Source organism: Abrus precatorius, unplaced genomic scaffold (genome assembly GCF_003935025.1).
Source record: "Abrus precatorius isolate BTA unplaced genomic scaffold, Abrus_2018 Scaffold9, whole genome shotgun sequence".
Classification (NCBI taxonomy): domain Eukaryota; kingdom Viridiplantae; phylum Streptophyta; class Magnoliopsida; order Fabales; family Fabaceae; genus Abrus; species Abrus precatorius.
Window position 1 is genome coordinate 25,886,068 of NW_020874439.1, and position 15,531 is coordinate 25,901,598.

General features: G+C 30.6%; 1 protein-coding gene across 3 annotated transcripts; it reads left to right on the forward strand.

Annotated features, from left to right (window-relative positions):
* Positions 1 to 2,596: 2,596 nt before the first annotated feature.
* Positions 2,597 to 14,335, forward strand: LOC113848866 (K(+) efflux antiporter 2, chloroplastic-like). 3 transcript variants are annotated; one of them, XM_027478237.1, is made up of 21 exons: positions 2,597 to 2,737; positions 3,038 to 4,727; positions 5,613 to 5,784; positions 5,853 to 5,943; positions 6,351 to 6,487; positions 6,575 to 6,634; positions 6,746 to 6,865; positions 7,204 to 7,272; positions 8,280 to 8,345; positions 8,781 to 8,870; positions 9,522 to 9,626; positions 9,708 to 9,836; positions 10,068 to 10,277; positions 11,161 to 11,310; positions 11,712 to 11,765; positions 12,093 to 12,151; positions 12,660 to 12,726; positions 12,801 to 12,977; positions 13,161 to 13,217; positions 13,646 to 13,720; positions 13,884 to 14,335. In XM_027478237.1, exons 2-21 carry the CDS (start codon positions 3,115 to 3,117, stop codon positions 14,004 to 14,006), a joined length of 3,624 nt encoding a protein of 1,207 aa, XP_027334038.1. In that variant the 5' UTR covers positions 2,597 to 2,737; positions 3,038 to 3,114; the 3' UTR covers positions 14,007 to 14,335. The 3 variants fall into 3 exon arrangements, with proteins under 3 accessions (XP_027334038.1, XP_027334039.1, XP_027334037.1); XM_027478238.1 differs by having other exon boundaries at positions 12,813 to 12,977; positions 13,884 to 14,277; XM_027478236.1 differs by having other exon boundaries at positions 5,613 to 5,805; positions 13,884 to 14,276.
* The last annotated feature ends 1,196 nt before the right edge of the window (positions 14,336 to 15,531 follow it).

Consider the following 15,531-nt stretch of genomic DNA (forward strand, 5'->3'; position numbering starts at 1 on the left):
GACGGTTCAAAGTTTGGAACATACTATTTGATAAAGTAAATATTCTTTAGTTAATTTAATTAATTTATTTGATTAAACTAAATATAATTAATAAAATATTAATAGAAGTTAGTATGAGTGATAAATAGTTTGGTATCTTTTAAGCAAACTCTTAATTTTAAGTTTATGTGTATGTAAAAAAAATTTAAATTTGAGTTAAATTTGGATTAATTCAAAATATTAATATTTAATTTTAGCTTAACATTAAATAATTAAATATATTATGTTATATTATTTTATAATTATTAATAAAATTATAATTAATTAAATTTTAAATTAAATTTTTTTTAACTAATTTTGCACACTAATTGCTTTGCCAGATCAAAATCTTTTATTTATTTTTTTACATTTGAAAATAAATTTTAACAGCTTCAAATTTTTAGAAAATAATTTATTTTTAAAAATATTATTTTTTATTGAAAAAACGTATTTTTACATTTATATTATTAATATAAAATAATTTAAAATAATTTATTAGTATCTATATTTTTAATTAAGTCCTCGCTGCTTAGAAATTTTTAATTATATTTTTATAATATTATTTTATAATTAAATACTTAACAGTTCATGCTATTCTATCTCTTTTTCATAATTATAAATTTCGTTATTTATCAACTTATTTTTTTTCTGATACTCTTTTTTATAATTATTTTTTCTAGGTAAATCTTTTAAATTTTTAAATTCTATTATTTTTAGACATAAATTCAGCACTGCATTGAAAATTTATTTTTAAAATTATATTTATTCTCACATATGTAATATGTAACAATTAAGATATTTTAAATTATAAAACATCATAAAAAAAAATAAGTTTTAAATGACTCTTAAAAATTACTTCTACAAAAAGTTTAGGTTTAGATTCTTACTTTTTTTTACCGTGAATTCAAGCTTTAAGACCAACTTTATATAAATATTTTATTTTATTAAAATATTTAAATATTAGAAAAAATATTTTATTAGTATGCAGAATCCAAATATACTGATAATAATACAACAGTAAAGATATCACATAGTAATAATATAATTTAAAGATTTAAATATATTATTAAATTATATAAAAAATATCATGTTATTAATACTTAACATATATAAAATAATGTAATTATTAAGTATTTAATTAAAAATGTTAAAAAATTATAAGAACTAACATATTAATTTAACATATAATAACTATATTTTCAATAAAAATTTATTACTTTTAAATGTTTAAATTTAATCTTAAAATTTGAGATTAAAAAATATATTAATTTAATTCTTTAAAAATGTTAAGCTTTATTCTTAAAGGCTAGGTTTAAGTAATTTTTTCAAGTGGGTTTAAATAATTATTAATAGTAATTTAAAAAAATGCTATATTAATATATTGGTATCTTAATTTTTAATTTTATTTCGATTTAATTTTTCAACCTTCTCTATTTTCTTATTTTGATTCATTAAATTATAAAATTATTTTAAATAAGTTAATTTTATAAATAAAAATTAATTCTATTAAAAAACTTTTTAATTTTTTTTCCTTAACTTTAGTATGTTTCAACGAAAATTTTTAATTACATTTTTTTATTTTATCATTTATCTACAATACAAATGGCCGTCATGCTGTAAAATCTTGGTTTCTTCTATGGAACAATGGAAACCAATTAGCTAAAAAGGAAAGAAGAAAAAACACTTGTGGATTTCCTCAACATTTAATGATACGTCATTATTATAAATCCAGTTAAGCATCCCAATGAACTTGCAGGATTTATAAATTCTTTTAATTAAATTAATTGTTAGTGATTAAAATGATAAATAACACAATTATGTAAAAACATTTTAGTTCAGAATGGAAGTTTTTAATGAGAAATGAGAGGAAAAAAAAAACTAACAAAAAAATTTGTCAAAATAATCAGTACTACAAATTAGTGAATCAATCTACTAATTTAGTTTTATAAAAATTATTTGTTATTAAAAAAGAAATTTTTATTAATACTTCCTGACTTATTTATAAAAATTAAGTATCTATTCATCAAAATTGATAGAAAACAATTATATAACAATCATTTATATTTCATTCTAAAAATATTCATAGTATTAATTATCTTTTTTATATATTAAATGAATTAATATTTCTGGTAACAAAGATAAAGAATGAATACCATATTAACAAATATTTTACAATAAATAAATGTATTAAAATAGTTTAACATTTAAGACATTTAAAAACAGGTCTATATATTTTTATAATTTAAATAAAAATATTGATAATTTTTTTTATAAATAAAATAAGATGTAATAATATAATAAGTGTTTTTTAAAATAAAAATTTACTACTTTTAGATATTTAATTTTTTTAAATTAATGTTAACACAATTTTTAAACGCTAATTAAGAAATATAAAATAAAAATATTTTATTAAAAATAAAAACCACGTTTACTTTCACTAGTTATTACGAGATTTTCCTACAAATGTGTAAATTTAGTTCTTCCTCGATAAATCTCCACGTGAGATATGTTTGGGCTGGACCTTAATTCCCACGCGCTTTAGCCGCGAGTGAAGAGAAAACTTGTTGAATAATATCCTCTCCCCCTCTCATTACATATCTGCTTGCTCACTTCACTGACCGTTTTGACAAAAAACACGCAACTCATTCGTTTACTCGCATTTTCCCTCTCTCCAAACACACTAACTTCAAATTTTCGTTTCCATTTTCTGGTCGTTTCGGTAATTTCATCAGCCATTCCAACTTCGCGATCCCGAAAACGATTATTTTCTTTTATTTTTGTTTTTAAATTTTCTGTTGAATTGAATGTGAAAAACGAAAATGTTACCACGTGCATGTTTGGATTATGGTTTGCACACTCTAAGATTGACCTTGGAGAGTGCATACTGAATTTTATTTATGAATAATATATCTGGCAAAATTGTGTTTAAAGTTTGAACGATTTTTAGTCTTGTTTTTGTGTTGAACTGTTGATTGTTGAGTTTTCTAATTCGATTGTGGATTCTTTTGTTTTGTTTCAGTTTTTTCGAAGAATTGCTTGTAAAATTTGTTGAAGAGAAGTGATTCTGTGAGAGTGTTTGGTTTTGGAAGATAACACATGGATATAGCTTTTAGCTTATCACGGTCCCGTGTAGTATTGGATGGTTTTGATTCTTGCAATATGTTTGGAGGGGGAGGTTTTGGTTGTGCTTTTCTTGGCAACTCGAGGACTATTCTGAAAGCTCGTTTTAGTGGTATGAACAAGATAGGTAGTAGGAGTAATTCAAGAGTGGTATGTGTTGGAGAATTCAAAGTTTCAAATGGGATGAGGAGTTTGTCATGGAAGAATAATAAAATTTGTAGGGGAAGTAGGGAAATTTGGTTTAAGTGTCAGGGGAATGATTCTTTAGCATATGTCAATGGCAATGGACGGAATGTTGATGATGTGAAAGGTGCAGATGGGGACTCTGATTTGAGGTCCATTTCCAGTGCTGAATTGAGTGAACCTTTTGGAGAAGAAAAAGAAGGGCAAGGAGGGAGGAAAGAATTAGAGGTAGAGGTACAAAATGTGGATGAATTGAAAGAACTGTTGCAGAAGGCCATAAAAGAACTAGAAGCTGCTCGAGTAAACAGTATTGTGTTTGAGGAAAAGGTTAAAAAGATAGCAGAGACTGCTATTTTTTTGCAGGATGAAGCTGCAAGTGCTTGGAACAATGTTACTTCTACCCTTGATACCATCCAAGATATTGTGGGTCAAGAATTTGTTGTCAAAGAAGCTGTTCAGAAAGCAACAATGGCTCTTTCTCTGGCTGAGGCAAGGCTTCAAGTAGCCATAGAATCTCTGGAGGTTGTGAAAGAAGTTTATGATTCCCCACAAGGTTCTGACAAGAGAAATGGTGATAAGGATATAACACAAGAGAAGAAAGAACTTTTGGTTGCCCAGGAAGATATCAGGGAGTGTCAGACAAATTTAGCAAATTGTGAGGCTGAGCTGAGGTGCTTACAAAGTAGAAAGGAGGAGTTGCAGAATGAAGTGAATCAATTGCATGAAATTGCAGAACAGGCCCAGCTGAAAGCAGGGAAAGCGGAAGAAGATGTCACAAACATAATGTTTTTGGCAGAGCAAGCTGTTGCCGTTGAACTTGAGGCTGCACAACATGTGAATGATGCAGAAATTGCATTACTGAAAGCAGACAAGTCTGCATCTAGTTTTAATTCTGATACCAAAGACACTCTACAAGTACAAGATGTTGTGGCCATTCCTGAGGAGGAGAATGTGGTTCAAAGTTTTTCTAGTGATAATGCTGATAAAAGAGAGGTTGATTTCTCTATTGGTGATGAACCTTTGCTTGCCATGCGATCACCAGAAACACAATCCGATAAAAGCAGCCAAAGTATAGAAGACATGATGCAGTCTGATTATCTGAGTGATCATGAGAATGGACAGTTAAACCTAGACTCTTCTAGAGAAACTGAAGTCGAAAAAGACAAGTCAAAAATTGTAGTTCAAACAAAAAAGCAGGAAACACAGAAAGATTTGAGTAGAGATAATTCACCAATTGCTCCCAAGACATTATTGAAGAAGTCTTCCCGATTTTTTCCAGCATCATTCTTCTCTTTTACTGCAGATGAGACTGAATACAAACCAGCATCAGTTTTCCATGGTCTTGTGGAGTCTGCACAGAAGCAGTTAGCCAAGCTGGTTCTTGGGTTACTGTTAATTGGAGCAGGGTGTGTATGATCTTTCTTTATCCTGCTGTTTTTCTTGCTGTTATTTTTATTTCAACCTTTTCAGAAAAATCTCAAAGTATATTAATCCTGTGGCTGGCATACAATATTCACGGAATAGGAGTAATAAATACAAAATATTTGAATAACAATTCTTAAATTTGGGCTAAGGCCTAACTCAACCTTAAAAGCCAGTTTGTAGTGTGAAAATTGTCTTAGCCTTTATAATATCTTATTTGACCATATCTGTAGTTGATTTGGGACTTAATTATCCCCTTCATGTTCAAGATTGGACATTTAGAGCATGAAAATTGTAAGTTTAATTTTTTCTTTTTATGTTGCATTGGAAAAGTTGCAGGGCCAGGTAAGTAGCACTGAAAAAGTTGTGGGACCATGTAAGTTGCGCTGGAAAATCCATAGGATCAGGTTAATTGTATTGGAAAAATCCGTAGGATCAGTTTTCTTTTTTTTTTTTTTTCAATCAAGGGTGGACTAATATTAGATCTATGATAGGCTTGATACTATCTTAACTTTTGAGTTAAAGCTTAATTCAACCCCAAAAACTAGCTCATAGAGTGAGAATTGTTTTAGTCTTTATAAATAGTCAATGTGAGACTTCAACAACAATTTTTATCTTTTTGTGTGATGTGATAGAAAAACATTGGGGCTTAAATATTCCCTGATTTTTTCAAAAACTGATTGAGAAATTAAAATCCTACCTTGGGGAGGGAATTGGGATTTATGCCCTTCAATGTGATACCTTCATTCAAGTTGTTTTGTCCATTTTAAGGAAGATTACTTTGTGCCTTTGTGTTTTATCAATAAGATGCAAGGATCAATATGAAGGTTTTACTCTGTTTTTCAAGAAGTGGTGGAACTTTATTTCAGGGTTGCGTTCTATGCCAATAGAGCAGAGAGGAGTGCTCAACTACTTCAGCAGCCAGAAGTCATTGCAACCACTGTTGAAGAAGTTTCTTCAAGTGCAAAGCCTCTGGTTAGACAATTTCAGGAGCTTCCTTGGAGAATTAAGAAAATTATCACATCATTACCTGATCAAGAGGTTAGTTTTTCTTGTTCTTATGCTCAATTTACTAAGTTTTATCTGACTCTGCACGGTATTTATCTTAGGTAAATGAGGAGGAAGCCTCCCTCTTTGACATGCTCTGGTTACTACTTGCAAGTGTTGTATTTGTCCCGATATTTCAAAAGATTCCTGGAGGTAACTAGATTGCCATGTTTTCTTGATGTTGGATTGAACATAGTCTCTCAAAATTATAACAAAGTTGCTTATCCAAAATTATACTTTAGCTTCAATGTGCTTAGGTACCAAACTCTATTTAGTTATATATTGCTTACGTGAAACTTTGACGTACAGATTTTCTTAGCTTGTTTTTTCTGTTCATGATTATTTTCCTAGGTCTCTATTTGTTAGTTTGGTTATGATAATAATTGAAGTTGCTATGCTTAAAGCAAATTTGGTTACTTAAAATTAAAAGGAAAAATGTACTGCTCTCATAGGTTTCTAATCATTATCTAAATTATGTTTTGGGATGCAGGAATTTTTTTTTTAAGTCATAACTTGATAAAATTGATTCTGACAAGCCATCTATCTGCAACAATGTTTAGGGAGTCCTGTTCTTGGCTACTTGGCTGCTGGTATCTTGATTGGGCCTTATGGTCTCTCCATCATTCGTCATGTTCATGGGACAAAAGCAATAGCTGAGTTTGGAGTTGTTTTCTTGTTATTCAATATTGGCCTAGAGGTGGAGTTTCCCATAAGATCTTGTTCGCCTTAGCTTTGATTATCTACATAATAAAAAAAACCTGAAGCTCTTATCTGTTTTTTGTAGCTCTCTGTTGAAAGGCTTAGTTCAATGAAGAAATATGTCTTTGGATTAGGCTCTGCTCAGGTGATTGGAAAACTCCATCTTCCATCCTTGTTATTGTTCACCTCAGGCTATTCTATTTATATGCTACTAATGTATAAGCTAACAATTCTTAGCATGTATGGAAAAATGTAGGTTTTGGTGACTGCTGTAGTTGTTGGCTTAGTGGCTCATTATATTTGTGGCCAAGCTGGTCCTGCTGCTATTGTCATTGGGAATGGCCTGGCATTATCATCAACTGCTGTTGTTCTGCAGGTAAATAATTTAACAACTGTTTGCTTTTAATTTTGCACCGTGTGGTATACATTCACAGTCTACGACTCCAGCTTTATGGTTCTATTCAATGTAGATCCAAATAAAAGTGATATGTACTTTATCATGAAGTATAATTGTAAAAGGATTTTGTCGTAGTCCACATGCGTTAATAATGTCTTTATGGTTGTCATTAGTTAATGGAGCTTGATGTCTATAGATGTAACAGATGCTGTGCTTTGATTTGAAAGATTTCAAGATTGTTCCTTTTATTTTATACTTTCAATTTCATTTCTGCTGAGTCTGTCATGTGGCAATAATTCAGTGAACTTGTTTTGCAGGTGTTACAGGAGAGAGGGGAGAGCACATCACGGCATGGAAGAGCTACATTTTCTGTTTTGCTCTTTCAGGTTTCTTAGGACCTTACCCTTCTATCTAGAAACTGCAGGATTTTCTTGTAAAATAAAGCATTAGATGATATAATAGTTGCAATATATAGTTTGCTAATCTAGTAGGTGCCATTCACAGATTGGATTCTGTCAGTTTTGTGGAGAAAAGTTATTTGATCCAATCCCTTTGTTCTTTTTCAATTTAATTTTATCTTAACATCCAATCAGTTTAGTTTTAAATATCCAATCAAAACTGGTTTAGATTTAATCAATTTTTGGTTTTGTTCTTTTTTTTAAAATAACTAATAAATAAACCTTAAAGTACACAATAACTATAATAGATTTCATTTGAGATTCAAACTATTGAAAAAGAATTTAATAATATCACAACTAGCATTTTTAGGTTACAAACTAATGGTGAAAATATCTATCGATACAAGTGTAGATGGTATGATAATTTCAAACATAAAATTATATATGTTCACATAAGTTCATTTTGGATTGAATTGGATTGGTTTTAAAATTAGATTTGAAACCCAATCCAATCCGATGCTGTTTTTTTTTTTTTAACTTTTAGGTTTGGTATTTGTGGTTTACATTAGATTAGATCATTTCATGAGCACTTTTATTATCTTGGAAATGCATAAGGATAAATAATAAACACATGCGTAAGAATAAATAACAAACAGGCACAGAAGGATAAAATACTAACTTATCCTAATCCGAAATAAATAATCCCTATCCTTTGACATATACTAAACAAGCATTGTGCTAGTGAAGAAGAATGGAATTGTGAAACTAAAATCTGCAATTTTGTGTTGGGGTATTTGGCTGTGCACATCTAACCTTTGTCACTCAAGTACTTATATATGTATGTATAGATTCTCAACTAGCATCCTCTATCTCTATATTGTTTATTGTTATGTTAATCTGTCATTTATGACATTGATTGTTTGTTATTAGCTCTTAACCATCTTTTGATTTGCAATATGTTGACCAAAATTGACTATTTCTTTGTTTATATTCAGGATTTGGCTGTTGTTGTCTTGCTAATACTCATACCTCTTATTTCACCTAATTCTTCCAAAGGAGGGGTAACTTTTTCTAGCATTGTTTATCTTAAATATGTATATCAGATAGCATGAGTTTGGCTACTTATAGTTGTATGAACTCCTGTGTAGCATGACACAGTTTATGACTAAGGGTGTTTTGAGCGAATCATTTTCTCTCTCTCCCCCCCCCCCCCCCCCATCTCTTCCCCAAAACAATGTGGGAGTCCTTTATTGTTTAGAGAACTTGCAGAATTGCATTTAATTAGATAATTTAGTTTGATTTTTTTTTATGATATATGCATTAAAAGGATCAAGACACAGTTTACTCTTTCTAAGTAAAGGTCGTTAATGTTAAATGCTTGATTGGAAGCCATTGACTTTACCTTACTTCTGTCATAATCATCATCATTGTTGCCACCTGTATACTGCTGTTGCTGCCTATGTTGTCTTTTTTGAAATTCTGATTTCTGTTTTCAGGTTGGTTTTCAAGCCATTGCTGAAGCTCTTGGTATGGCAGCTGTTAAGGCAGCGGTTGCCATCACAGCCATAATTGCAGGTGGACGATTGGTAAGTGGTGTTCAGAACAGAGGGGTGGATGTGGTACCCTAGATCTAGATAGCTGATGTTTAATTTTTTTTCTAATTGAAGGAAATATTTACGTTTTCCTGTCAGTTTATCTATTTTTTTTTTCAATAATCTTAATGAGAGTATTTTGTTAAATTCATCATATAAGTGTACATGGGGCATAACAATAAGCCGTCAGTTCTGTTGTTTTGGGGAGATATGATGGTAACTAAAGGTTGATATAGGGTAGAATTGTGGTTCAAATTACTGACCATGTGCTGCAGATTGTATATTTTACAACAATCATTGATCTGTAATATGATGTAGTGCACATTATATTCTACTTATCATGGGGGATGCAAGTTACCAACTAGTACTACTTATCATCTATAGAATGTGTAAACCCTGTTGCTTATATTGGTTGAGATGAGTTTTGTATTGTAGTGGTTGACCATGTGAGGTCTTGATGGAAGTCTGTAGGCCTAGTGGAATTAAAAGGAGCAAGCATTTTGCATATTTAAGTGTCACAATCCTGATTCTGAAACATATACTATAAGCTCTATATTTTGGGTTCATTAGGAAGGCACCTAATGACATTTCTACAATTATGCATATAATTTTGCTTTGTAATTTTTCCTGCTTTTATTTGCACAGCTCCTTCGACCCATATATAAGCAGATTGCTGAAAATCAAAATGCAGAAATATTTTCTGCCAATACCCTCTTTGTTATTCTTGGGACTAGCCTTCTCACAGCCAGGGTAGGTGTTTGTTTGTTGAAGTGATAACTTTTTATTTGTGGTGTGTTAAGCTTACTTTTTTCATTTCTTTACTTAACACAGGCTGGACTTTCCATGGCACTGGGGGCATTTTTGGCTGGTTTACTACTGGCAGAAACTGAATTTTCCTTACAGGTTGAATCTGATATTGCTCCATATCGTGGCCTTCTACTGGGTGTCTTCTTTATGACGGTTTGTGCTTAATATTCAAGTTCAAACGTTAACTATTTGTATTGATTATGTATTCACACAACATCTCTCTATTTTATAGTTTGTTAATCTGCTGGTCAATTACTTATGTTGGAATGATTCTTACATGAATCTTTGGCAGCAAGGAATGTCTGCCTTGAAAGTTGTGACCTTTTGAGCAATTCCAGCTTCAAACTGTGTTATTGATGTAAAGTAATTTTTGTGACTTTTCAGGTTGGAATGTCAATTGATCCAAAACTTTTTGTTTCAAACTTTCCAGTCGTTACAGGGACACTGGGACTCTTAATATGTGGCAAGACTTTGTTGGTTACTTTGATTGGCAGAATTTTTGGTATTTCTCTCATTTCTGCCATTAGGGTTGGTCTTCTTCTTGCTCCTGGGGGAGAGTTTGCGTTTGTGGCTTTTGGTGAAGCTGTTAATCAGGTTTTTGTCACTGAAAACTGATTTCCTTTCTAGAATTCTCTGGTTTATACTAATCATTATATACATTTGAAATACATCATTCTGCCTCTGTTGGTTTTTAACAATATATGCCTCGATGTTTGTAACTCCCAATTTATTTTTGAGGTTCATGATTTTGGATTTTGGTCATTTATTTTTGAAAATAAACTGATTAGTGGATTAATAATATGGTCTCACCACACCAGACAACTGTTGGTAAAAGAAGATTATCTCTGTTATTCTGATTTTTTATGATACAATAAGAGTTTTAAGGTACAACTTCATCTGTTCTATTGCTCAATGACTTGGAAATTTTAAGTAAGTTATCAAGTTTAAGATGGCTTAAGTACATACCTCATGCTCCAATGATATGCTATTATTGCTTGGTTATGTTCTTGGAATGAGTATAGAATTCTATGGAGGTGTCCTGTATTTCAATCACATAAAATACTTGGATGGAATGAAACTCTAGGATTTTTTGAAATAAGAAAACCAATTTATCTATTTTATTGGACATATCGTAAATATTGATTTTATGTGTCCAGCTTGATTGGATGTTTATCTGAATTCTACTGTTGGTTTATATTTAGATTGTGGAGCTTTGCTTGCATGGTTCTTATTTCTATGAATTCTTGTGTAATTTAATTAAAAAATGTCATTTTTACCTAGTATTTTTTTTTTATTTATGATTCTTATTCTCATTTCTGCATCTTCTCCTTTCTATGGATTGCTTTTTATCTTGAAAGTTTGGAAGTTGAAAAATACACAACACAAATCAATCCACTGATAGCTGCTAGGAATTTTTTCCTCAGTGAAATTTAATATACTATAAAGATAATATTTTTACTATTCGACACTTCTGCAGGGCATAATGTCTTCCCAGTTGTCCTCTTTGCTGTTTCTTGTTGTGGGAATTTCAATGGCCCTCACTCCATGGCTAGCTGCAGGAGGCCAGCTACTTGCTTCCCGCTTTGAGCTGCATGATGTTCGAAGTTTATTACCTGTAGAAAGTGAGGTAAGATCACCTGCATGACTGACTGACAGGGAGTTTTATTAATTGCCAAAAGCTGGGAAATTAATAGCAGCACTACATTGCTGGTGGACTGAACACTGCCTTTTTTATTTTACAACTCAATAGATTGTATGTTATATTGCATAAGGTACCAAGGCTAGTGAGGAGGGTACAATGCATCTGTGTAGTATCTAGGTAGTAATAAAAAACAGAGAAATTCTTGTTTCCACCCAGTGTAAGATTTTCCTTTTTTCAAATTACCATTTTGTACCCAAGATACCACTGCCTCCAGGGTAGAACAATTGATGCAGTTAGATCATATTAATTCAACATTTGTTATTTTTTATTTAGATTTGACATGTAAATTTAGTTGTTGACTTCTTTTTGGAGCACATCTTTTACAGACAGACGATTTGCGAGATCATATCATTATTTGTGGATTTGGGCGAGTTGGGCAGGTGAGTTCTTTCTTTTTTGCTTTTACTAATTAGTTTCAATACTCCCTCTTCTTTTCATCTATCGACTTTTGAAAGAAAATTCTGTTATTATCATCTATCTATTTAGAAGTTCAAGACAATATTAATTACTATATTTTCAATTATGCCCTCATCTCTACTTATTTTTAAATACTTTACATACTTCTCATAAATGAGAGAAATAATTGTTGAGGTCGATATAAACATTTCTTAGTCTGTGTTATCTTCTTAAGTGGATGGATAAAAAAGTGGATACTATATATCTTTTTGTTATTTAAATATAACAGTTCACCATTTTGTTGTTTCCAGATCATTGCACAACTTCTTTCTGAGCAACTTATTCCTTTTGTTGCACTAGACGTGAGAAGGTATCTCAACATCTGAAAATATTGCTTTTCTTGTAATTTTTTCTTTTGGATAAATGATTTTGTAACTATCAGGTGGTTTTCAAGATAAGTGGATCTTTTTTATGTTGAAAAAGAAAACAACATTTCTGAATAGAATTGTTAAATGATATATTAAACACTACCTGCCAAGTGCCAAGGGAACAAGGGAAAAGACAAGTATGATACTGGATCTCTTTCTTTATCCACGAGACATCAATTTTTTATTTTCTTGGTGGCATTAAACTGAAATAGAGATAAATCTTTGTGTATTTCTCAGCACTTAAAATAGAGATGAATCCCCATATTGGTTGGTTTATTATTAAATAATATGGGTGCTTAGTGACCAGGATGACAATCTTTGGATGTTTATTAGATTCTATACTAGAGGTTTCTCCAAAAAAGTGTGAACTACCATATATCATGTGTGCAATTCTGGATGGGAACAGCAGATGATGACCTAACCTGTCTCCATATTTGCTATTGTCTTCAGTGATAGAGTGGCAATTGGGCGCTCCCTGGATCTCCCTGTGTACTTTGGAGATGCTGGTAGTCGAGAGGTAGTGCATATGACTTCAGTACTTGAATTTGCTTGCATGTTCATTCCCTGACATGCTTTGTACTACATGATAAGGTCTTACATAAGGTTGGGGCTGAAAGGGCAAGTGCTGCTGCAGTAACTTTAGATTCGCCCGGAGCGAATTATAGAACAGTATGGGCTCTGAGCAAGCACTTCCCAAATGTGAAGACTTTTGTTCGTGCACATGATGTTGATCATGGATTGAATTTAGAGAAGGCTGGAGCTACCGCTGTAATATTATGTTACCTCTTCTATTATTAGTGTTATGATTGCCTTACAGTATACTTTTAAAACAATCAGAAATTCTCTTTTTCTTAAACTACTGCATATGTTTAGCCAAACTGGCTATCATTGGAACACTCACTGTAGATCTTGTCTTCCTTTCCTATTTATCTCTATCACTTGCATTTGCAGGTTGTCCCAGAGACATTGGAACCAAGTCTTCAACTAGCAGCTGCCGTGCTTGCTCAGGTAACTATCATATTGTTGTTTTTATGTTCTAGTATTTTATTAATACCCGTTATCTGATGACAACATTGTTGTTAATTGAGGTAAAAGATTATGTTCATTTCTTCTTGTGGTTGAATCTTTATGTCACAATAGCTGAACCTTTGTTTATTTTCTCTTCATCGTATAAATGATTTACTTAGTTTCTGGTCAAGTTTCTTAGAAATAGTATCATTATATTTTTGCCCTTCATCGCATGGTAAAATTGGTTGCATATCTCATTGAAGACTCTATATGTTCGTACAGTTGATAAGCAGGTAAAAAATAAAATAACCAGATATTTAATTAGGCCTCATTAGAATGAAAACATACAAAGCGACTTCTATGATTTTACCAGTTGATGAAATACTCAATGCTGTGGTCCATAGTTAACTGAGCATTTCTCTCTTCAGGCTAAACTTCCTACGTCGGAGATTGCAGCAACTATAAACGAGTTCAGATCCCGCCATCTGGCTGAGCTCACAGAAGTACGTGTTTCATTTAAACACTTGCACACAGACATGCACAGTGGCTATTTGTCAACTCTGAAGTGGCTATCGTTGAAAATTGCATGATCTTGTACTACTCATTCACTCCTATATGTAGTTGATGTCTGAATCAATTATGTTAACTTCGGTCTATTTGTTTCAGCTATCTGAAACAAGCGGAAGTTCTTTTGGATATGGATATAACAGAGTTATGAGCAGACCCAAATCTCAAACCATAGATTCATCAGATGATACCCAATTCTCTGGAGGGAAACTGGCGACATGAAGATTTACCCCATATAGAAAACGTGGAAGGGTAAAAGAAAATGGAAAAATTCAGAAAAATTATAATTGTAAAAAATTGTATAGCAGCAGAGTAGATGTTCCACAGTCGTGTATATTGTACAGAAATATATCTGCATTGAAGATGCAATCATTATTTTATTTTTCTTGTCAGAAATTTTGGTTCATCATCCTTTCTCAAATTTCTACTAAGGATGATATATCCCGTTTGTAGATGGCATTGATATTGTTTCATATTCTTCGATTCCGCTCCCAAAAGCATTTATAAGATGCCCTCGTATTTCTGTTGTTTATCAAGAGTATAGCAGTTCCCTAAACAAATAGTGCAACTCCTTGTGGTAAAATATAAAATTGTTAAAAGTTCAACAATTATATGTTCTTAATCTTTTAAAGTGTGCATTCTTTACTTTAAATGAGCTTAATCATTGGGTGCTTGTTGATTCCCCGTCTTGATGCCTTACACTACCTGAACTCACCCTCTACTTGATGCTTGTATCATGACAGGGCTATTTCTAAATCATTCAGGTACAAATCATTATAGTCTGTAAAATTCAAAGTAAAAATAAATAAATAAATAAATATAAATATATATATATATATATATATTGGAAATTAAATAAAATTTTTAAATTATATTTTATTGGTTCATATTTTAGTTTTTAAAATTTGATCTAACCCATATTGAATCAAACATGTGTATAAAATTATTTATGAAATTATAATATTAATATATTTTTGTGATCTTATTTTTTAAGTTACATTTTACTATTTAAGTTATATATGTTTAATGGTTTTATATTATTAGTATGAAATTTAGTCATAATCTATTTTATATTAAAAATGTATTTTAATAAAGAATATATAAAAGAAATAAAATATGATAAAATATTTTAATAAAGTTGCAAAATAAATCACAATAAAAGTTAAAAAAAAATGATTAGAAATGGTCATTGTGACATAATTTAAGTTCTTTCTTAATACTCTTAATTTTATGTTTGTTGAAAACTATCTATATTCTCATTTAAGATAATCTGACTAAAATTATTTTCTTTAATAGTTTTAATTTAGAATAATTTATATTAAATTTAGTGATTTAACTTCTATAATAGTGTATTATAAACTATACGTATAATTATATTTCTTTTAGAAAAAGATAATGATTGAAATTTGATAATTTTATAATCTGTTATACGTACACATAATTTATTATAGAGTATTGTTGTGTAATAAAAAAATTTGATAATTATTGTATGAATGATTATGATTTATATAATTTTTATTTTTTTATTTTTTTTATTTTCTAATATAATATTCTACAACTATATTTATCAGAATTTAAATTTAATAAAATAATATTCGCTGGTTGATCCACATCTTTAATGATTTTCCAAGAGTAGCTTCTTTAACTTAAATATAAAGTTTAAAGTTTAAGTTATTTTTTTAAATTAAATATCATCATTACTCTTGAACAATGGTAATTTAATTTTTAAAATTAAATATATTCGTTT